Genomic DNA, 24,244 nt, shown 5'->3' on the forward strand with positions numbered 1-24,244 from the left:
TGTTGAAAGATGATTACCTTGTTTTAAAGGCAATGATTATTTCTTTAAGTTGTAGGACCTGCTCGAATTTTTTTGAGCTCTACAGTTAAACAAATGGCAAATTTAGCTTCCTAAAAATGACCTATCTTATGTCTCACCAAGGATGGTAGAATGCCTATTAGCCAGTTAGCATTATAGAGTGCTCCATATGCAAGCTATAGATCATCATCAATGATGATTAATAAATCTACTGGGAAAATATGAGGCACCAGTGTGGTGAGTTGGTGAGAAATGTCTTTGTACTAAGGATGTATATGCCTAAAAACATAAGAAATTTCCTAGAAAAGCAAACTTTTCACACACTGTGTAACTGTGGTTTTATGGAAGAGCATTGTAGTACTTTCTGTGGATCTGTGTCACAAGGCTAGTGCTGAATTCCAGACCTTGCCAACTTTCCTTCAAGACATGACTTCATCTAAAATCTCACAGTTATTCACATATTTGGTCAATACAATTCTGTTGTTGTGCCTAATGCCGTTCTTTATTTAAGTTGGTATTTGTTTTGGTCTCCAAACTGTAGCTTTCTTATTTGGAGGGTATTCCTCAGTTCTTCTATTCTGAGATCTGATGGAAAGACAGATAATTTATCTTTTCACAGCTTCCATTGTATTTCAGACTTTGGGCCTAGTCTTCTTAGCCTTCATCTTTCCCATTGAAAGTTTCTCATCCTTTTGGTTTGTTCTCATATGAAGTTGATTCTAGCCTCTTTACTGGTTGGGTTTCTTTCCTTTGGACTCTGTTTCTTCTTTCCAGTTGTATTAAGGTGAAGCAGCCCAGGCTCCTAAGTGCAGTTTTATACACGTAGCATAGTAATGCTTTTATTCATTTTCAGAACCTTTCTCAATAATGGTAAGATTTTGTTAGCTTTTCCTTTTTCTTTAGCTACAGAAGCACCTTGGGCTGATACATTCTGAGAGTTATTAAAAATAATTCCAACACTCCTTTCCTACATGACAAATGATAATTCCTTTATATATTATTATTAGCATGTTGTATTAGCATAATTATTGTTTTCTCCTTTGAACTTGTCCACATTGACATTTGACATTTGTTCCAGTTGCTCAGTGAAATTTCCGAGACCATCATGAGGTTGTTTTTTGTTGTTGTTGTTCTTTTGTTTTTTTCCCAATCAGTTCAGCATTCCACTCCCTGAAATTGCTTAGGAAGAATTGAAAAATAGGAAATGTCATTTTTCACCCCTTTCAAATAAAAGCAAATAAGAAAAATTTAAGACTGATTCTGAAATAATGTTGGAGGAGAATACTGGATACAATGCTCACACTATATTACTGAGTAGGAAACAAAAGGGGACTGAAAAATAATGTGTACTGTATATTCTAACTGTATGGGAAACATGTATTTATACACACATACATAGAAAAAAAGACAATTAATATACACAAAAATGCCAACAATGCTTTTTCCCCGATGATAACATTATAGCAGCATATACTCTGATACACTCTGTTTTCTACAGTTAACACATGTATTTGATAATCAGAAGAAAGGCAACCCGGTCTAGATACAAGTACCTCAAGATATCACTATAAATTTACACCTTTTAAAAGATCCCTTCATTTTCAATGTTTACATCAGTTATTTCTCTATCATTGCTCAGATTTTGTTTTGTGTGGTTTAAGTTTGTGATTTATGGAACCTTTTAAAAAGTTCTTTGGAAATCTGAACTTGTATTCACTTACAGGTAGGCACATTCCTCAAAACGCCAGACTTGACCAGATTAGTCAAGCAATAGAAAGCATGCTACTGTCCTTGCCTGGCTATCTTTATTTTCTGTTTTAATGATTTTTCATTTATCAGCTTTCCTGATCTAGAAGTGAACCTGCTTGTACTTCTCCAAACTTCCTGTAGAAATTGTACTTTTCATACTAGTTTCTGCTTTTCCCCTCTGGTATCCATATGTGATGGCAATTCCACTTTATAAATTAAGCAGCCAGAGAACAGATGTATTTGAACTTTCTGTGGGTAGACTGTCAGATTTAGTCACTTTGGGTCACTTTTATGGAGTAGTTGCTCCCCTCAGACTTCTCCTAACATGGTTCCTTTCCATGATGTACAAGCAAGTTAGATGTGTTTCCTTTTTTTTTTAAGGGGTTCCCAAGCTATCTTATTATAGGAAACAGTCTTCTTATATAAAAATCTTATCTACATATGCAAACCCAGTATTCTGCCAATTTTCAAGACATAATTGAAATTCCATATTAATTGTTACCTTTTTTTTTCACTCAAACCGTTTGCACTCAGTTAAATATGTAAATACTTAGGGGATCTGAATGTATTAGAATTTGCAATCTGGAACTAGAAATGTTTCCAATAAACTAATAATCTATCTCTGCAGCCTACAATAGTGTAAATTAACAATATAATCATGAGACTTTACCAAGTCAAGGTTAATTTTTATTCACATTATTTAATTTGTAGACTTGAATCATCTTATTCACCTTCTACTAAAGAACCAGAAAGGAAAAGGAAAGAGCTGTTTTCAGTGACCCTAGATCAACCAAATCATGAAAAAGAATTGAACAAGGTATGGAAAATAATGGGCTTCATTCTTCCAGGCAGATCTGAAGTCCCTGAACACAAACGGAGGAAAAAAACCTTCCTTCTCATTCCCTTCTTTTCCCTTCTATATTTTCCCCTAAGATAATAACCTACCAGGCTGCTAATTCTGACATTCTTCTGCGTGATGCTGTAACAAACACAAACCTTAGGTCTTCATTGTGCCACTGGGAGACTGTGGCTTCATTGCAAGTAGCTTATGGCAAGAAGTGTGAGAGCCCAGACTCAGGCCTCCAACCATCTAGTAGGTACCTAAGCTCGGGGAAGTTGCTGTGCAAGTTGCTCAGGCTCCTCATTTCTAGGATGGGGGTGGGATCCTTAGCACTTGCCTCAAACAACTGCGATGAGGCTTAAAGGGGATACCAATAACCCTGCTACTTAATAGCACTCCCCATGGGCCAGGAGGGGCTGTCTGAGGGCCTAACAAATCTCAGCTCATTGATTCCTCACAACCACCCTATAAGGAAGGTACTAATATTATCTTTTTTTCCCATTTGACGACATTGAGGCACAGAGAAGTTGGGTAATTTCCCCCAATATTACACAGCTATTGGGCAGCAGAGGTCAGGTTCAGATCCAGGCAATCTGACTCCAGAGCTCATACTCTTCCCTTAAGTTAAAATCCATTTAAAAAATGCATGTAAAGAGCTTAGAACAAGGCCTGCCTAGCTCAGAGGAGGCACCTAGTGAGTGAAGGCTGCTACTGTTATTGGTTACCTTTTGTCCCTGAGCACCTAACCCATGCCAGGTAATCTGCCAGGAGCTAGGAACACAAGGATGAATAAGCCTGGGCCCTGTCCTAGAAAACCTGTGGTTTTCAACTCTCTACAAAAAGTATATTCTCTTCTCCCTCTAGCAAAATCCAGTAGGGGCTTCCTTTCCATGAGCTTATCATGGCTACTACCCACATCTCTGGTCTTTAGGTTTGAGGATCACACCTAAATATTCAATGCTATATGATCTAAACCGTTGTTAAAAGTAGGGACAACCTGGGCATGGCTTCGAATCATTATCTATCCCAGCACAGCGCCTGACATACAAAAGTGAAAATAAATATTTGGAGAACAAATGAATCAATATCAAGGTGAAGGTCTCCCGTAATTGTATCGGCTCATAAATTCAGTGGCCATTTGTATAAATTCAACATATATTTATTGAGCATCTAGTAGGACTACAGCTATTCTGCTTGTTTCTGTAGGAAATGCAGTGATGCAAAAGACAAATCCTGTCTCCCACAGAGCTGTCAAGTAGCTTTAAATTAAGTGTAGAAAAGTTGTTATGAATTAATGATCATTTTCCTTTTATTTTTCACATGATCCCATGAAATTGATTTCACTGCTATTTAAACATATAACTTTAAAAAACTCTTTGTTTGTTGGTATCCCCAATGAAGGCATTATGATACAAAGGTTGATTAAAGCCACCTGAAGTATAGTTACACCGTTCTTAACCTCATAGACTCAGTAACACTTTGAATAACAAGGAATCTACTGACATCGCACAGTTTCAATATGGAAGGAGAGAATACTAGGCACAAATTCTCTTCATAGGCTCTTGGAGACCTCTAGATAATGCACTGCTGTGCAGAAAAGGTAACAAATGAATTGTGTATAAATAGCTATAGCTCCCAGGAAGTGTTTTTGGAGAGCATTTTCGTTCTCTTGTAATAAAAGCAACAAGAACCATGTATTAGGAATCTTGCAAGTGTTTTATTTCTTTCTCTTTTTTCAGTGTAGAACTATTTTTGTCATGTACTTCGTGATAAAATTGACATTTTTAATAAAGCCAAAAGTCATTTAGAGATCGGTAAATTAATCTCATTTAGAGGGAAGCTTTGCAGTAGAGCATGTTGTTTTAATATCTAAATGCTCTGAAAGTAATAAAAACAGTTTACTCCTTTTTCATAATAGTATATTCATTTTTTTTTACATTTTGAAAGTTCCATTTTAAGGGAAACTGTTAACTACACAACAGGGATGCAATCAGCAAAATCCAAACTGGGATAAACCACAGAAGAACCCCGTTGTTTCATCAAATAAATTGTAAAGAAAAAAATCAGAGAAGACTGGAGATGAAAGGAGACTTGTAACACTGTCCTCGGGGTGAGGGTATTTTGTACTCCTCTCTCCCAGTCTTCCCTTTTGCTCCTAGGAGCTGGATAACTTGGGCCCAGTCCATTCCCTTCCCTGGGAGTCTTCTTTTTTTTCTCTCTCTCTCTCATCTGTTCAATGATGGGGTTGGGGTTGGACCATGAGACCCCTAAGGTCATGTCCAACTCTGAAACTTTTTTTTTTTTAAGGGGCAGAGGGAGAGGCAGGGGGAGAGGGAGAAAGAGAATCTTAAGCAGGCTCCACACCCAGTGCAGAGCCCAACATGGGGCTCGATCTCACGACCCTGAGATCATGACCTGAGCCAAAATCAAGAGTCAGATGCTTAACCAACTGAGTCACCCAGGCGCCCCCCCCCAACTCTGAAACTCTAAAAATATTAATAATAGGAATAGAAGCACATGAGGGGTTGGTGGTATAGAGTTGAGGACAGATCAGGTTTTCCTTCGGGACATGCATCCTTTCCACATTAGGTCATCCCACACTAGCTTTTTCCACTGTGTGAACAACCTTCCAGAGTTCGGCTCATAGGGGTTACATAGCACGGTGGGTAAGGTCTTGGAATCAGACTGCCTATCGCCAGGAATGTGACGGTGAAAAGTTACGTACTTAACTTCTCATTCTGCAAAATAGAGAACTGTTGCTGGGATTAAATGAGATGATGTATGTAGACTACATAGAACACGCACAAACACACACAAAAGAGGAGATTTATAAAGATATGAGCCAGTCCCCATATTTAGATCCCAATTCAGATAAACAAAAAACATTCATTACAGTCCTGATACATTTTTAAATTTGAATACTTCCTGGATATTTGATGATATTGAGGAATTGCTAATATTTTTAAGATCTTATATTGGTGTTCTGGCTACGTTAAAAAAAGAAAGAGTGCCCTTATTCTTTTACAGATAGATCCTGAAATCTTTAAAGATTAAATGAAAAAAAAATCAATTTTAGAAGTAAGTGCCCTGAGGAAATTCATTTAAATCTCTTCATGGATGGGCTCCGTTAAACTCTCCAGCCTTATTTCTCACAACACGCCGCGTCCCAGCCACCCGAGACTCGTCTTGCTTCACTGGGTGTGCATTCTTTCACCCCCAGAGTCTTCCCTGCACTCGTTGCCCTGGGTCCTTCTCCATCCCTGCCTTCCATCTGGCTTCCATTCGTCCTTCAGTATTTGTCTGATGTCCACTCCCCCTCTGGGAAGCCCATCCTGACATCCCCAGGCTGGGTTAAATACCCCTCCCCCACATACCGCTGACGTGGATTGCTACTTTGTGTTGTAACTGTTGATTTTTGTTTCCCCCAATGGACTATGATTTTCTTGAGATTGCTGACTATTCACTTTATCTTCAAATCTCAAGAATTAGAGACAGTGAATGATTTCTAGAAAGGTGGTAAGAGGCTGGATCAAGACAGTAGTAGTAGAAATGGAGAGCAGAGGAGAGATTTAGAAGAAGTTGAAGTGCAAGGGACAGAATTTGCTGCCTGACTGCATTTGGCACAACAAGGGTAGGGAGGAGCCCAAGGTGATCCAGAGGTTGCTGACAGGGAAGGCCTAACCTGGTTAAGAACAAGAGACTCCACAGGCTTAAGGGGAGGGAGGTGATGCATTTTCAGACACACATTAAGTTTGAAATTTATTATAACATGATTCTGAAAAACATACTATTTAGTCATAAACAGTACACACAAGTTAGTCAAAAAGGCACTGAATTTAAAGCTAAGAGTCCTAGGTTCTAGTCCCAGCTCTGCCAGTTAATAGCTTTATGACCTTGAGCAAGTCACTTAACCTTTCTCGGCCAATTTTTTCTCCCTAAAAACATGCTTGGTCCGTCCGCCTCTGGTTAGTGGGTCTAAGGCTTTTCCACCATGCATTCTGCAGTGGTCGTTTGACGGGTATGAAGTTCCAGCACAGTGTCTATAGTTGACACTTAAAATTTTAAGAGGGTAGATCCCATGTTAAGTGTTCTTACCACACACACACACAAATGTAAAGCAAAAAAAGGAACACAAAGAAACTTTTGGAGGTAATGGGTATGATTATTATATTGATTGTGGTGATAGTAACATGAGTGTATGTCCAAATTCACCAAACTGTCTACGATAATTATGTGCAGTTTTTGTATACTAATTATCCCTCAGTTATGCTGGGAGGTAAGTGCTTGATAATATTTTCTTCATCTTCCTGTCAAAGTAGTTATCAAAGTAGCATCAGTAGTAAGTGACGATTTGCATCCAATAGAAAATAGAAGTGAGAAATGGAATTTTGAATTTGAAAGGAAAAAAGTTAAATGAGTCATTTATTGTAAGTATCTGTTTTTAATTCAGCACTGATCGGAAAAGGAGGGTAAAGTGGGGCCTGCCAAAGGACAGGAAGACTGAACACAAGCTTTAAGCTGCTTGATAAATAAAAAGATTTGTTAATATTTGCCGGAATGTCTCTGCTGCAGATAAGAAGCCAACTCTATCAGGAGGAAGAGTACCATGGCTCTGAGCAGGAAAGAATGAGGAATGAAATCTCTGACCTAACAGAGGAGCTTCATCAGAAGGAGATCACTATAGCAACTATCATGAAGAAAGCTGCCCTTCTGGAAAGACAGTTAAAAATGGAGTTAGAAATAAAAGAAAAAATGTTAGCAAAACAACAGGTACGCAAGCGGGCAGGACCACCCTTGTCCGGGTCACTGTCTTGCCCAGTGCAGACCGTGGTTTTCCTCGATGACCAGCAAAGCACTGCATTTCTCAGTGTTCAGTCTGAGACTAGCCTCACAGAAATGCTTGCTGGAGCCACATAAAGCCTTTACAAAATAATGCAAAGTGTCATCAAAACAGAACGAGGGCAAAAGTGACGACACAAGATAATTGCATTAAATCTCATCCTAACATTTCCTTGTGAACCATATTTTGATCACCTCCCACAGTATGCTCTAGTCAAAGATTTCTTCTTGAATTGGTGTCCTGTAGTTCCACTAATATTTTTGTCTTAAAAAAAAAAAGCCTCTATTCCAGCTTTTTGTAGATACTTCTCACCCCAATTTTATGTATGTATTTTGGGATTTTTTTTTTAAGATTTTATTTATTTGAGAGAGAGCATGAGAGCAGGTTGAGGGGCAGAGGGAGAAGCAGGCTCCCCGCTGAGCAAGGAACCTGATGTGGGGCTCCATCCCAAAACTCCAGGATCATGACCTGAGCAGAAAACAGATGCTTAACCGACTGAGCCACCCAGGCACCCCATATCTTGGGATTTTAAAAAAGGATGTTGAAACATGAAAATTAGTCCATATTTACTGAACATTGACTCAATGCACAGCATGGTTCATGGTAAAAAAACAGCAATTATACCATTCTGCTATTAAAATCCTGCAAGTAACTTCAAAGTCCTCCCTCCCTTCCTTTTTTCCTCCTTCCTCCCTTCCTTTCTTCCTATTTCTTTTGAAATTCCCTCAATCCCTTACTCATCATCAAATTGGTGACCTGTTATTAAAAGCATAGGGGTTATCTGTTTTTGTTTTTTTTTCTCTCCAAATCGAGAGGCTTTGAGAGCACCATTCTATAACTTTCTAGGCATTTGAGGGTCACTTCACCAAAAAGATGGCTGTTTAAACCCTGTGTATTATAAAAACGAGAGTCAGCCTTTGTCCAATTATAAACCTTAAACTGTGATTAATTTGTACAGTACACAGGAACACAGCATAGATGGGATAATATCATAGGCTGTACCTGTGTAGGAAAAGAGACTTTTTTAAAAGATTTTATTTATTATTTATTTGACAGAGAGGGAGACAGCAAGAGAGGGAACCCAAGCAGGGGGAGTGGGAGAGGGAGAAGCAGGCTTCCCGCCGAGCAGGGAGCCCGATGCGGGGCTCGATTCCAAGACCCTGGGATCATGACCTGAGCCAAAGGCAGACGCTTAACCACTCACCCACCCAGGCACCCCTGAGAAAAGATATTGAGAGGTGTTAGCAGTGATCTGCAGAGTTGGATTATGGATGATTCTTATTTTCATCTTTATATTTTTCTATGTTTTTAGATTTTTGTTAAGGAGAATATATTTTATAATCTATGAAAGTAAATCATTTCAAGGGAAGTGTTTTATATAGAAATGAGACCTATATGATAAAAGAGCAGATACTATGTCTAAGTACTGTCAAATAGAAGAAATCAGGGGAAAATAAATACATTAGACGAAATGAAATAGTCACCAAAAATTATAATTATAATTATGCCTAATCAGTGTTTCTCTTCACTACACTTAGAAAACATTTAGGTTAATAAAATTAATTTTAATACAATTGTGAGCTTTTATTATGTATTTTACACTCACTTTTACCTACCGATCTGCTTTCAGGTCTCAGATATGAGATACAAAGCTGTCCGAACAGAAAACACACACCTGAAAGGAATGATGGGAGATTTAGACCCCGGACGGTACATGGTAATAACGCTGAAATCATTCAGTAAATCGAACCGAGAGATTACAGAGTTAGTCAGGATTTACCCAGACCTTATTTACTAAGCATTTCCTGTGTGTCAGGCAGGCAGGGGTTGGGTGGCAATTATCTTGCACTTGGATTAAACTTAATTTTTATCCTCAGCCTGGAACATTTGAATTTTGAGTTTTCTCCTTTGCTCTTTTCTTGGATTGGGCTAAATTCTGATCGTTTCCTCCAACATGCTACGTGCTTGCTTTTGCTCCTGCTGTTATCTCTGAAATCCTGCATCTTACATGGCCTGACTCACATGTCAGCCTTACCCTTGATGAAGCCACCCCTGAAACCCCAGTCAGAGTGAACTGGTCCATCCACACTTGGTTTGTATTTTGGTCTCACTTGTTTGGTAGCCTGTCACTTCCCGACTGGATGGTGAACAGGGACCACGTTTTATTCATGTTTGTCGCACCAGCACCTCAAAATGTCAGGGGTATAGTAAGTGTTCACTGGATGTTGATTGAATATAAGGGAGGATAAACAAATGAATGACTGAAGATTGACCTTGTGGTTTGAACCAGTGGCTCTATAGATTAACACAGGGCAGCTAAAACAGGCTCTGTGCCTTTCATTTCCCTTGTTCAATATAGCCCTTGAAGGTGGGTTTTTATATGTAAATAGAACTTTTATTTATCAAACTAAGGAAATACCATTGTTACTTCTTTAGCATTTATTTGCTCTGAGAGAAAATTCTAAAATAAAATAATGTCCCTGCCATTGAGAGAATGGAGAGGATAAAAGATGAGCATGGGTGGCCAGTTCAGTTTCCTCAGCTATGACGTGAGGAAGTTGGAGTAGGGGTTCTCCATGATGCTGTATTTCTGTGAGAGTAGGTTCTCGTTCCCATAATGGTAAGTGTTCTAGCATCAGAGAGTTAGAAGCATTCTTCAAGCATTCTGCCTTCTTTGGCCCTGGTGACAGATTCTGTGATCGGAGGACAGATGGATAAAAAGGAAAGTATATATGGTTTCCCTATCTGTTACATAAAATCTGTGTGACATTTAGGACTCTTATTTCTAAAGGCTTGACACACAAAAATTTAAATTGGGTCCTGCCCCCATGAGTATCTTTTTTTTCCCTCTCACAAAATGATTTTTGTGTTATTTTTCTTTTTATTTCAAACTAAATGTTTTTCGGTGTGAATTCTGCGTCATCACAGCCCACACTGAGCCTGCTTCACACTGGCTTGGATAGGCATTTGGCTTTCTTCATTGATTTGTTTTTTTCAAGAAATAAAACACATAAAGATATGTAAAGAAGAAGCTAATTATCCCACTGCTATCTCCAATCCCAGGTTGGACTCCAGAGATATCCAGTGCTAACAAACTAGTGTGTAGCCTTCTATAACTTTTTTCTGGCTCGTGCACACATATAGAAGGGATGAGCTGAGTGTCCCTTTACGGAAATAGGTGTATAATAAGTACATTATTCTCAACTGCTTTTTAACTATATATCATGGACATCTCTAGAAGACAGGAGGAAAACATCTTTTTTTCCCTCATTTCTTAGGAAAATCAATATATACTTATGTAGAATATAGAATTTTTAATAAATTGCATCACAACTTATACTAGTGATTTTCATACAGTCTCTTTTTTCTTGCTTTTCCCTTTCTCCTTTGCTCTGTTTCTCTACCCACCTCATACCCCATCTACCAGATAACACAGGTTAACTATTCAGTATGTGTCATTTTGTACTTTTTCATATCTATGAACTCGTGTGTGTGTGTGTGTGTGTGTGTGTGAATATATATACACATAGGTATGTAGTCATATACCTATTTTGGGGTTTTAACTTTTTTAAAAATTGGATTACATTATACACACTTTTCTGTGTTTTGTTTTTGTTCACTCAGCAATATCCTTTGCAAATCCTTACAAATCAACTTGTTTAGGTCTATTTCATTTTGTATAATGGCTTAATAATAACCCATGATGTAAATGTATCAAAATTTATTCAACTGTTTTTCAGAACCAATTCGTTTGAAATTAATTCAACTCTTTCTAGATTTTTGCACAAATAAATAATACTGTAAAAAACATCCTCATACATATATCTTGGAACAGCTTCCTAAGAATGGAATTGCTGGGGGCATCTAGGTGGCTCAGTCGGTTAAGCGTCCAACTCTTGATTTGGGCTCAGGTCATGATCTCAGGGTCGTGAGATCGAGCCCCGGGATCTACACTGGGCGTGGAACCTGCTTAAGATTCTCTCCCTCTGCCTGCCCACCCTCTCTCACCCTTTATTAAAAAAAAAAAAAAAAAGGAATTGCTGAATGAAAACATAAGCGTTTTTTTTAAGATTTATTTGTTGGAGAGAGCACACAGGCAGGAGGGGCTGAGGGAGAGAGAATCTGAAGCAGACTCCGTGCTGAGTGTGGAGCCCCTTGTGAGGCTTGATCCCATGACGGAGATCACAAAGAGCCAAAACTGAGAATCGGATGCTTAACCAACTGCACCACCCAGGTGCCCCTGAATGCTTTAATTTTAAAACATTTGTTGTCAAATCATATTTCTCCCGTCTCTGTATGTGCGCACCTTTTTCTTTCCTCCTTAGCAGCAAGAGGTTTTATTACTCTTTTAGATTTTTGTCAGTCTGATGGGTGTAAAGTGATTTCTCAGTAGTACTTTAATTTCTACTTCCCTGGCTACAGTGAGTATATTTTTGTATATTTATTGGCAGTGGACTATGAATTATATTCTTTACTCATTTTTCTATTAGGATGTTTTTTTCTTGTCAGTTTACAACAGCAATTTCCTGAATTTATTGTCTGTAATTCTATTTATATCTTTTTACCATACGAAAAGTTTTCAACTTTTGTCAGGGCAGCTGGGTAGCTCAGTTGTTTAAACGTCTGCCTTTGGCTCAGGTCATGATCTCGGCGTCCTGGGATCGAGCCCCCCATCAGGCTCCCTGCTTGGCGGGAGCCTGCTTTTCCCGCTGCTTCTACCTGCTCTTCCCCCTGCTTGTGCTCTCTCTCTCTCTGTCAAATAAATAAATAAAACCTTAAAAAAACACTTTCATCTGTCAGACACATGTATCTGTTTACAGCTTCTGAATTTTCTTCCTGGAATAACATGGTTTTTCCAACTTCTTGATAGTATACACTGTTTGTTAGAGTGTCTTCAATGAATTTTACATTTTTTCATCTAAGTCTTTAATCCATTTGAATTATAATTTTACATATGATATAAAACAAAAACCTGATTTAAATTTTTATATGAAAGTTAAGTTCAATTTATCCAGTTTCTCCAGATAATTTCCTGTTGGGTTTTATTTGGAATCAAAATAAATTTACATATAATTTTGAAAGAACTGACACTTTTGGGATGCCTGGGTGGCTCAGTCGGTTAAGTGTCTGCCTTCGGCTCAGGTCATGATCCCAGGGTCCTGACCCTGCATTGGGCTCCTTGCTCAGTGGGGAACCTGCTTCTCCCTCTGCCTGCCGCTCCCCCTGCTTGTGCTCGGTGTCTGTCTCTCTTTCTCTCTCTCTGTGACAAATAAATAAAATCTTAAAAAATAAAAAGAATTGACACTTTTATAATAGTAAGTTTTCTCAGTCCAAGAATATGACATGGCTTTCCATTTCTTCATATCTCAGTTTATGCTCTTCAATAAGATCTTACACTTTTCTTTGTATAGGTTCTGTGCCTTCTTTTTAAAATTTATGCTTCGGTGTTTTATAATTCTTGTCACTGTTACAAGTGGAATATTTTCCTCTTTCCATATAAGAACTTATTGCTAATATAGTAAAAAAGCCAGACTGTCTTTTAATTCTAGTGGGCATTTTATTAGGGGTTCTTAGGGTTTTTTGAGATATACAGTCATTTTAACAAAAATAGATAACTTCAACTCTTTTTTTCTACTGTTCATATCAGTTATTTTTTGCCATACTGCATTTGCTTAAACCAAGAGAATATGAAATAATAATAGTGATTACTGACAAAACTGTCTAATTTCTGACTTTAGACGAAATTGTTTTAGAGTTTTACTTTTTAGAATAATATTTGTTCTTGGATTATGGTTTTAATTCTTTTTATTCCTAGTATACTCAGAGTCTTTAAGATTTGCTGCTGGCTTTTATCAAATACCTTTTCAGCATAGATGACACCATGTGGGTTTTGTCTGTTGATTTGTTGATGTATAATAGACTATGGTTGACACATTTCCTGATACTGACCCATCGTTGAATTTTTGGAATAAACTTTCTTGGTCATTGTATTCATTTGCTTGGGCTGACATAACAAAGTACCACAAACCAGGTAACTTAGAACAATAGAAACTTCTTGTCTTACAGTTCTGGAAATAGAAGCCCCAAATCAAGGTGTCAACAGGACCACGCTGCCTCTGAAACCTGTAGAGGATGGTTCTTCCTCACCTCTTGATAGCTTCTAGTGATTTGCCAGCCATCTTTGGCAATCCATGGCTCATAGATACATCATTCCTGGCCTCTGTCTTCCCAAGGCATCCTCCTTGTATCTGTCTTCACACAGCCTTTCTCTGTTTCTCCATATCATCTTCCCACCATGTGTGTCCTTCTCTGTGTCCAGATTTCCCCTAATATTTATAGAATACCTGTCGTATTGGATTAGGGCCCACTCTAGTGACCTCACTTTCACTTGATTGCCTACGTAAAGATCCTTTTTCCAAATAAGGCCATGTCCTGAGGTACTAGGAGTTAGGACTTCAACATACCTTCTTTTTGGCGGGGTGACAAAATTCAACCCCAGTCTTACTTTAACAATTTTGACATATTCCTGGATTCTATGTGACAATGGTTTCAATACTTTCTAAATAATTTCTAAGTAAAATATCTTCTCCCCTTCTGTAGGTTGCCTCTTTACTCTCTTGATTGTTTCTTTTGTTGTGCAAGAACCTTTTTAGTTTGATGTAGGCCCACTTGTCTGCTTTTGCTTTTGTTGCCTGTGCTTTGGTGTTATATATAACAAATCATCGCCAGAACCAATATCAAGTGTCTATTGACCATCTGTTTTCTTCTAGCTTCACAGTTTCAGGTCTGATACATCAGTCTTTGATCCATTTCAAGTTAATTCTTTTATGAGTGGTAGAAGATAGAGGTCTAGTGTCATTCTTTCACCTGTGAATATCCAGTTTTCCCAACATTTATTGAAGAGACTATCCTTTCCTCACTGTGTGTTCTTGGTGCTTTTATTAAAGATTAGTTGACTATACTGTGTGGGTTTATTTCTGGGCTCTCTATTCGGTTCTCTGTCTATTGCATGCCACAGTCACCACAGAATGTTTTCATTCATTCATTCATTCATTCACTCATTCTGTAAATATTTATTGAATATGCCTACTGTGTATCTGGCAGTATGTGAGTGTTGTGAATAAGTCAGACAAGATCCTTGAATTCGTGAAACTTAATATTAGTAGAAGGAGACCATATATTACCAGATATAGACCGTTACCTGGATAATTACACTAGAGAGTGGTAGGAAAGCTCAGAATTCAGGGACCCTGATAGGGGTTACCTAACCCTGTCTTGGGAGCAATAAAAGGCATCTGGGGAGCAGTCAACCAGACAGATTGGTGGGAAAGAATCATGGTGAGAGAACAGAATGTACAAAGACCAGGGATGAGAAAGATTCAGGGAAACTGGGAGAACTGTGTAATAACAAAGAGCTGCTACTCATTCATTGAGTGTTTATCACATACATGCCTTATAATCTGCTGAATACATATATCAGTGTCTGTCTATATCCTTACAACGAGTATATGGTGGTTGGGTGTGACGATCTCATTTCACAGAAAAAGGAATGAAATCTTTAAGTTTTTAGGCAACTTGCCCAAGATCACATAGGTTGTAAGTTGGTTTGAATAACTCCAAATGCATGATACTAACTGTTATAATATCCTGTGGTTCTCTGTTTCTTCTGTTTTATTCACTGGCTTCTCACCCTCCTGTACCTGCCTCTACTCGTTCCCCAAATGTTGCTGTTGACTTTTGTTTCTCTGGCAGTATGCTCCCCCTTAGAGGCTAGATCCATCAACCACCCCAGGTTAGTTCCTCTGCAGTACCCAGTGGCTTCCAAGCTCTCTCCACTTCTCATACACGACGTGCTTTTCTAACATAACCTTTCCTTGTGTTATCCTTCCTTTCGGACATGTGCTCAGTTTCCAGTAGGAAGTCAGAACTCTTCATATTCCATTGCTTCCTTAATCTGGCTCTCCCACTTTGTTTCCCTTTAGTGACCTACACAAATCCTCTGCTAGAGATAGGCCTGTCTTAGCCTCATCTGTGTATGTGATGGTCCTTTCTCATGCCCTTTCTTGCTTCTAGGCCTTCACACGTGCTTTCCTTCTAGCTAAAAATTCTCTTTTCCTACTTCATGTAGCCATGCCCTATTAATGTTTCAAGTAACTCAGCATAAATTTTACATGTCATACAAAATCTTCTTTGATTTTCCTCTGCTCTGTTAAGTGTCTGTCCTTGAAACCATCATAACATCCATCATAGTACAATGGTAAAATTGCCTATTTCTTGTCAGCTACCCAACCCCTACCCAGTACACTCAAGCACTTAGTACAGTGCCTGAATGCAGGAGGCAGTGAAAAAATATTTTGTTAGATGAGTGAATGAACAAATCAATGAGTGAGTGAGTGAGGGAATGAGTGAATGAATCCATTATATGCCCTCCACCTGAATGCTTTCCTTAACAAAGTAAAGACATAGTTGTACTTTATAAATCCTACCAGTCCCTTCAGACCTAGATTAAATTATATCTCTTCCATGAATTCATCTTCAATTACTCTAGGCTCCATTTACTTCTTCTTTCTTTGACTTTCTTTAACAGGTATAACAATTTAGCATCAAGTTTTGAATTGTCTTTTATTTTCTAATTGTTTTTGTATGTCTTGTCTCATCAGTCATAGACTCCTTGAGGGAAGAAGTGTACTATATTTTATATTTCTTCATACAGGGTTTGGCATAGGGTAAGGCTTGAATACTTGTGGATTTATGGGTCTCACCTGTATTGTAAGAGGCATGAATAAATTTTCATGGAAATTATTGCTCACGTCATTAAAGAGATTGCCAGAGCTTTGTTTTATCTCACCTACATGATCTTAGTCCAGTAGTTGTTGCCATTCATTGATTCAGAAAACATTTGAGTTCAACTTGGTGTAACATAATTTAATACATAATTACACTTTATATGAGTCACTATTTTTTCATACATGTTAATTTCGTCTACTCAGTTTTATTGTATTTTCCGTGAAGGCAGGGTCACTTTTTCATACTTGATCACCTATGTAGCACTCAGCACATATATATATGTATGTACAGTATGTATTTGTTTAAAGATTGGTTAATTGGGTATCATAAAATAGAATGCCACTGATGAATGGCCCTCAGTGTGATGCCTTATTAAAATAGTATTTAATCACATACACTTTATGTAGGATTGTAATTCATATAGAAAGTTGACTTTATAATTGCTCCCTTTTATTTTTTGTACGTGAAGGTTTGGCATTGACTTTGATAATTTAAATAGTCAAGCCACTCCCCAAAGTGAAAGATCTCAAGTGTCTATTGAATTAAAAAAAAGAGCAAATATAACTCCTTGTTCTTTAAAAGTATGCAATCTATTATGTGACTTATCTAGCATTCATTATTTGAAAGATTTCACATTAAAGAAAACTCTTATCTGTTATGTGTTAAAATCCCATGAGATAGTTAATTCTCTCTGAAATAATTGGAATGGATAAATAAACATGGAATTAAAGAATGGGCACTGCAATTTTACCTCAAGCAATACGAAACAAAATGTTTACATCATTATTTTTAGGTTTTTTGAAATATGTGGTATTTGGATAATATTCAAACAATAATTATTTGTTTTTCCTTTCTAGACAAGCGAAATAACTGATATTAAGGTAGGTCATTTCAAAATCACTAGAACTTCGTGAATTTTCTGCTTGACTAACTTTGAAGCACGCTGCTTACTCACACTTAGGGAAAGAAAGTTTTAAAAAGGCCCTCCCCAGAGGTAGGAGTAAGAGTGGGTCCCGCACTCGGTTATTACCCGTTGCATGCTTGAGCTGTGGCAGCGCTCGTTTTCCTCGGCAGAATCCACTGACGAGACTAACCACCTGGTATGTAAGTTCTCCTCAGGTCTCATGAGCTGCTTAAAATAGCAACAGAAGTAGCTCTGAAGAAGATGTTTTCCTGGATTTGTGCAAGAACGATTACATAAAGACAAGTGTGAGGAGTTGACCTTTATTCTCCCCTGGGGTAGCTATTGAAAAAATCAAGTTTATCATGATAGTTTTTTGTGATTCCATATTACCTTAGACCCATAAGTGTATTTAGTAAATTTTCCTTCATTTAAGAAAGGTATCATAAAATCAGACTTAATCAGAACTCAGAATTTATGGTAATTTTTAACTAATTGGCCCGTCACTATCCATAAAGTTTGCCAAATATTAACCTAAAAAATTAGTACCCTCACAAGTATCTAATCCATCCATTTACCTATTAAAAATTAATATACTAACCATAAAACATGATTAAAGCTGGTCCTTCTGTAGAAATACTTTGTTAGCCTATTATTGTTGAATATACATGAATTTAAAAGAAAAAGTGTACATATAAAGTACTATTATCCAAACACTTCAGTAACTCAACTGGCCTCATGTCAAAGCATGTAGGCACTAGGAGGTTTTGCCTTTTCAAGAATGAAGCAATGGGTTAAAACTATAAACCCCTAAAATCTGGGGGAAAAATTTGGAATAACAGGCCTATAAAATAAGCCATCAGAAATACTGAGATAGAATTTAATCAGTGCCTATTTTCACATGATAACCATCTAGTGGAGGATTATTTCCTGAAATTACTAGAAAAATATTTAAAAGAAACATGAAATGAGAAAGCCCCAAAATGTTGTTGTCAAGGAAAATAGAATATGCTTTTAAATATAAATCATGTAAATACATCACCTATGTAATTTTTTCAGGTCATGCTCACAACACTTATTTAATTATGGTGCATGTAGAAAATTATGGAGTCTTTAAAAAATTATTCCTCTCATTCTTAATTACTTTAAACCAACACTGGGCCAAAAAGAATTACAGATGAAATCTAATTTTATAGGAAAAGCTTAAATAAAGTTATAACTGAGCAGCAGACAATCAAGAATTATATATTTTGATGAATAGATTATTTTTTTTAGGAGTAAAATTTTGGATCTTTTCCATGACCTTTCTTGGCCAGATCTGCTCAAATGAGTATTTTCCTTATGAAGGGCAAAATTTTATAAGACCACCTCGTTTATATATGTATTGCAAATCTGCTCTCATTTTATAATAACCAATCCTTTCTCTTGTAGCGCGTAGTACAGATTACTCTTTTATCTGCACTGGTGTATCTCAAATGAGCAAATGTGAAGGCATACTTAAAGGCAAGGGCCTACCAAGCAGAGAAATACCGTCAAAGGTCCTTCTTTTCCAAAGGGCACCTTGATCCATAGCTGCATAAACACATAACCCTTCCTGTATTGTTTTGAGGGAATTTGCCCTCCTGGAGAATTTTCTTTCATTCTAAAGATTCATGAGCTTCTATAACACATTAGGCAGTAAACAGAAAATGTAGTAAGCAGGCTTGGCCTTGGAAGCAAAAAAATAAAACAAATAGGTAAACATTTTTAATACCTAATATATATGCATTTCTACACTTATTTGTCAATCCTGATACTAATCCGATAGTATATGAATAATTTAGAACGTGCAGTTTCGTCAAAAAAAATTGTAATGACTTATGGGGTGCCTAGCCCATGAAATGTCTTCCATGTCAAAGCCTTATATTTAGAAACTTCAAAATAAAAGTTCTAAGCCATTTTCATCTATAGTCTTAATGAGCTTTTAACCACAGAAGTTTGGAGCTTCAAAAATGATACTTTATCCATGTTACGCTTTTTGTGCTAGAAGCGTATTGTTAGAAGTATTGTTGAATCAGCAACTACATGACTCATAGATACCTACATCATAGGACCAGAAAGGACTATGTAGACTCATTTAAAGCATTTTCATGAGTTTTCTTGTGAGAATATATCCTGTTTTTTAAAACTGTGCGAGAAGAAAAGTTTAGACTCTCCCTAAGAAACTTCTTACAGCATTTAATTCAAAAAGCATCAGAAATCTTTGTTCTTGCTCTAAACCACTCATTTTGTGATTTAAACATGTTTCACATTCTCTTCTTAAGACACATTAAAAATTGGGCGGCACATACCAGATAGTAAAACTTCATCATGGAGCCACACTCCTCTCAAAACTGTGGTGCTGGCACCATCTCAGCTGTGAGATCTTTAGAATGGTCCAGAAGCAGACTCTAGTCTGTATGGATTTTGTGTATAACTTGTTGCGTCCCCCAACAGTGGGGAATCAGTATATGATTTTCTATAATGACGTGTTATTGTCCTCAGAGAAAAAGTCTTTCAGAATTGAAATGTATGTTAATTCTGGTTCCGTTATTAACACCAGAGGCACACCTTATAAACATGAAAACTCTTTAATCCAGCCGGTCTGCTCTAGATACAGAGAATGCTAATGCGTACGTGAGCACGGACACTAGTGTATGCATTGCTTTTCTTGCAAAGTGTTCAGTGGCACCTATACTCACTGAGTGTATTGTGAGGAGGTGAGAGCGGGAAGGGGCTGTAGGAGGTACCCAGGAGTAGAGCTGTATCTTTGGACTCCAGTGGAAGACCCCTTCCACGCACAGAAAATATGCATCACAGTGCTGTTTTTTTTATTCTCTAGAGTATGGACTTTGCTAACCGAGAACATTCAAGGCATACATCTATTAACAAACTGGAATATGAGAATGAAAGGCTCCGAAATGATCTTGCAAAACTTCATGCCAATGGCAAATCAGCATGGGCTAACCAAAATGCCTATGAGGAAATGGGACTGTACACCTATCAAAACCAAATAAAAATGGAAAAAAATGAAGATAGGTATGTTAACTCCCTTATATGAGGACACAAATGTGTGCACATTTAATAGAAATGTATTTTGAAACAATTCAAAATAGAATTTTATAAACTTGCTCTTCAGTTGTTTAAATTTTATTTTACAGTGAGAATGCGTAGGATAGACCTGTTGTTTTTTATGAAATTCTGTGCTATCGATAGCTCTCGAAATCTAACAGGGAAATGGGTAGTGTTAGAGTGAATTTTCGTCACTTCAGACGCTTCTTAGACACTGATGTGGCAACAGAATATACAAGCAAATATTTTTTAATGTCATAAGAAAAACTAGATTTTCATATGTTACATATATTGTTCAAAGTAGAAATATAGGACGGTGTCACTTCCGAGTTAACTTCAAAATATAGTCTTTATACCGACGCTCCTGCAGCAGCAACAAAGCGGTGGTCACTTCCTCAGGGAAGAACCGGACAAGGGGTGAGAGGTTTCCTCTGAGTGAAGAGAAGCATGTGGAGAATTAATATCTGCCATCCACATGATCCCCTTTTAAAGTGTGTTAGTTCAAAATTTAAGTAAATATGTCAACTCTAAAATCAGACTAATTTATTCAACTTTAATAAAATATTTATGGAATCAAATCTGTCTCTGGAGACTTTTCACTCTTTTTCAAGACTTGGAAAATTCTCAGCAAAATAAGTTTCTTTTCTAGCAGGGCAGCTCTGAGTCATTAATATGCTAATGTACATTGTGAGGTTCAAGAAGGGATGTGGTGTGCAACACTCCTCAAACTTATTTAATATCAGATTTATTGACATTTCGTGGTGCCGCGAAATGGTAAATTGATAGGACCCAACTTCAGTACAACTTTTGCTCAAGAACTCATAATACTTAGCAGGAAAACCTTGCATACTGTTTTCATATAACGTAATATTTACAACCTTGGGAAATTTACTTAACTTTTGTGATCCTCAATTTCCCATTGATAAATAGGGATAATAATTACAAGGTTTTTTTGTGAGAATTAGAGAAGAACACATAGTTCCATGTAAACCACGTATTTCCATAAATGTTAGCTATTCTTACTGATATTATTATTACTAACAAAATTTTTAGCATTTATAATAATATGAATACTTCTTCAACAACTCACAGTGCCTAAAAAGTCGGTGTTGATGGCCAAATGGCTGAATCTGACATTTCCTCAGAGATAGTCCTGTGGAGGAGGGGTGATGCCAGGCTCATCTTTATAACTAGGCATGCCCAGTTCTACAGGTGGCTAAATCTGTAAATCCATGGGACATACCAAAAAATAGGTCTGTTCAACATTCTTGCGGATGTCGTGTGTGTCTCTCCTACCTGTATCACCTCAGCCCTGTGTTAGAGGATATGTCCTAACCCGATGCAAGAAACAGCCAGCATTCAAAAGTGCTAAATTAATAACCTTTCTTCAAGTAGTTCAGGAAGGAAATGAGGGCAGGCTGGCTGCTACCCTAAAAGACAACTGATGGGAGCATTCTGGCCGGGGCTGGGGAGGTGGGGTGCGGATGGAACAGGTCACTGAGGCAGAGCCATGGGCCAGCCCTCCGCTGAATGTGCTCATGCCTGCTGGCCAGTAGAACCGAAAATCTGTCCAAAACGGGGCTCATTTTGATTGTGGCATAGAAGTATTTTTCCTAATATAGAATAAACCCTTCTCAAAGTGCTTCCCTACTCTACAGATTTATTTCTCCGTGGGTCAAATCACGAACCCATGTATACGGTTTTTTCCTTGTCAAGAGAAAAGCAGGCGCCTAAAGATATGATAAAGGATCTTCCCGTGGATGTTAGTCAGGACTGGCCTGCATTGAGCCCCCATTAGGGGCGGAACATTGTTTCCTATTCTTGCTTGTTGGGAATAACTTTGAAAGCCTTAAGCCTTAGATGAAGGTATCAGGAGTTATTTAAAAGGCAGTTACTCTGCCTTTTATTATTTTTAAAAAGTAATTTTATTGTTTGGATTGCCCCCTCTTTTCTTTGTTGGGCGGCACAGAATGTGTTAAAAGCACCTAACAAAAACAAGACCGTAGGGGACACAGAAAGCAACACAAGAGGTAAAATGCTCAGCAGGAGATTATCTTAATAAGCAGTTTGGACTACTATCCCTGCTGCAGAGCCTTGTGTCCTGCCAGTCTCATCTGTTGAAAGTTTCATTAAATTTGTTTTAATGCCTTGTCTGATTTCAGTGTTCTCCAGTGACCTGATTTTTAAAAGAAACAGCATTTCAAATGTTCTGAATAAATTATTACCATGTAGAACCCGCTATGGGGAAAGTGTTGTTGAGTTGCAAGGACAGCGGGCTCAGCAGTGGAGGGCTGTAAAGTACATGTCTATTAATTTTAGCAAGTGAAAAATGAAATGTTCCTTCTTTCCCTCGCACAGCTCAGTGAAGCCAAATAGTAAAAGCTATATATATTTGTTAGGCATAAAAATCATCAGAAAATACGGAGTCATATTTACATAGCAATGGCTAATGCGGTGAGGTCTCATTAAACTATTTTAGAAAGGAGAAAGCTTTTAGGTAAAATTATATGAAGATAGTGTTCCACAAACATTTTTTTAAGATTTTATTTATTTGTCAGAGAGAGAGAGCACAAGCAGGGGGAGTGGCAGGCAGAGGGAGAAGCAGGACCCCGACTGAGCAAGGGAGCCCGATGTAGGGCTCGATCCCAGGACGCTTTAACGGACTGAGCCACCCAGGCGTCCCCCACAAAATTTTCAAGTCTAACTTTTTTAGCCGCTTCCTCCTTTTAGCTGAGGAAGATTCGCATAATACATTTTTATTTTTAAATTTTATTTAAATTCTATTAATTAACATATAGTGTATTAGTTTCAGAGGCAGAGTTCAGGGGTTCATCAGTTGCATACAACACCCAGTGCTCATCACATCACATGCCCTCCCCAACGCGCATCACCCAGTTACCCCATCCCCCCACCCACCACCCCTCCCGCAACCCTCAGTTTATTTCCTATGGTTAAGAGTCTCTTATGGTTTGTCTCCCTCTCTGATTTCATCTTATTTTCTTTTTCCCTCCCTTCCCCTGTGATCCTCTGTTTTGTTTTTTAAATTCCAATATGAGTGAAATCATATGATAATTGTCTTTCTCTGATTGACTTATTTCACATAATACATTTTTAAATAATCTTTTATCCACTCGGAAGTAAACCAATTTTTGTTGTTGTTTCATTCCTATTAGAAGTAATAAGTTCTTCATGCTCATCCACTTAAAATGCAAAGCATTTTAGGATATTCCAACAGATTTGCTTTCCGATAAGAAAGTTATTCAGCACTTAAAAAAAAATTATGAGTAAGACGTAATTGAATTTGGTGAGGATGTATTGAACATTTTTAAAGTTTTTAAAAGTTAGAGTTTTGAAGTTTAAGGATAATTTACAAGCTAATTTGGAATAGTGGTATCCAGAGCAATTAACATGACTAATTTTAATGACAACTCAATTTTGTAATAAATGGGGTTTCATCTCTATATATGATACATACGTAAAAGTCAATGTATGGTTTTAAAGGTTACATCATGTATTGGAGAGAGTTTAGTGATCACAAATATTAATCATTAAAATTGCTTCAAATCTAGTTTAATAAATAAAAAGATTCTAATACTAAGAAAACCACAAAGTCGGTAGGTTTGTCATAACTACTCTCACAGAATCCCTCACCAAGGAATGAATAGTCATCTAGAAGCAAAAAAAGTAAGTTGAGAAAATTTTGTACCAAGGTGTTACTGAATAAGGAGCAAAACATAGCAGGCTGAAGAGTTGTGGGCCAGGGAGAATGAGGAGTTCATAGACCAGGGAGCATCACATGGAGTGTTAGAAGGTGAGGCTGGAAGCAGGCAAATTAGCACTTGTGAAAGGATCCTGTTCCATGCTGAGGACATTATCTTGTAGCCCAGGGAAAATTAACAGAGGGCCAGGAATGGACGTACAGTCAGACAACTCTGAAAACTGCAGACAATTGACTCCAAGGTCTCAAGGGGGCAGAGTTCTGCTCCCAGCAACAACTGGGTCCTGCCCTCCCGGCCGA

General features: G+C 37.7%; 1 protein-coding gene across 1 annotated transcript in view; it reads left to right on the forward strand.

Annotated features, from left to right (window-relative positions):
- DEUP1 (deuterosome assembly protein 1) overlaps positions 1-24,244 on the forward strand; it is an 80,420-nt gene that overhangs the window by 44,489 nt on the left and 11,687 nt on the right. The window contains exons 9-13 of the mRNA XM_081799015.1: positions 2,479-2,584; positions 7,181-7,378; positions 9,079-9,165; positions 17,093-17,116; positions 19,997-20,193. Coding sequence (XP_081655141.1) covers positions 2,479-2,584; positions 7,181-7,378; positions 9,079-9,165; positions 17,093-17,116; positions 19,997-20,193 — 612 coding nt within the window. The remainder of the gene's footprint in view (positions 1-2,478; positions 2,585-7,180; positions 7,379-9,078; positions 9,166-17,092; positions 17,117-19,996; positions 20,194-24,244) is intronic.

This window comes from Leptonychotes weddellii, chromosome 11 (assembly GCF_054177405.1).
Source record: "Leptonychotes weddellii isolate Sample4059 chromosome 11, ASM5417740v2, whole genome shotgun sequence".
Lineage (NCBI taxonomy): Eukaryota > Metazoa > Chordata > Mammalia > Carnivora > Phocidae > Leptonychotes > Leptonychotes weddellii.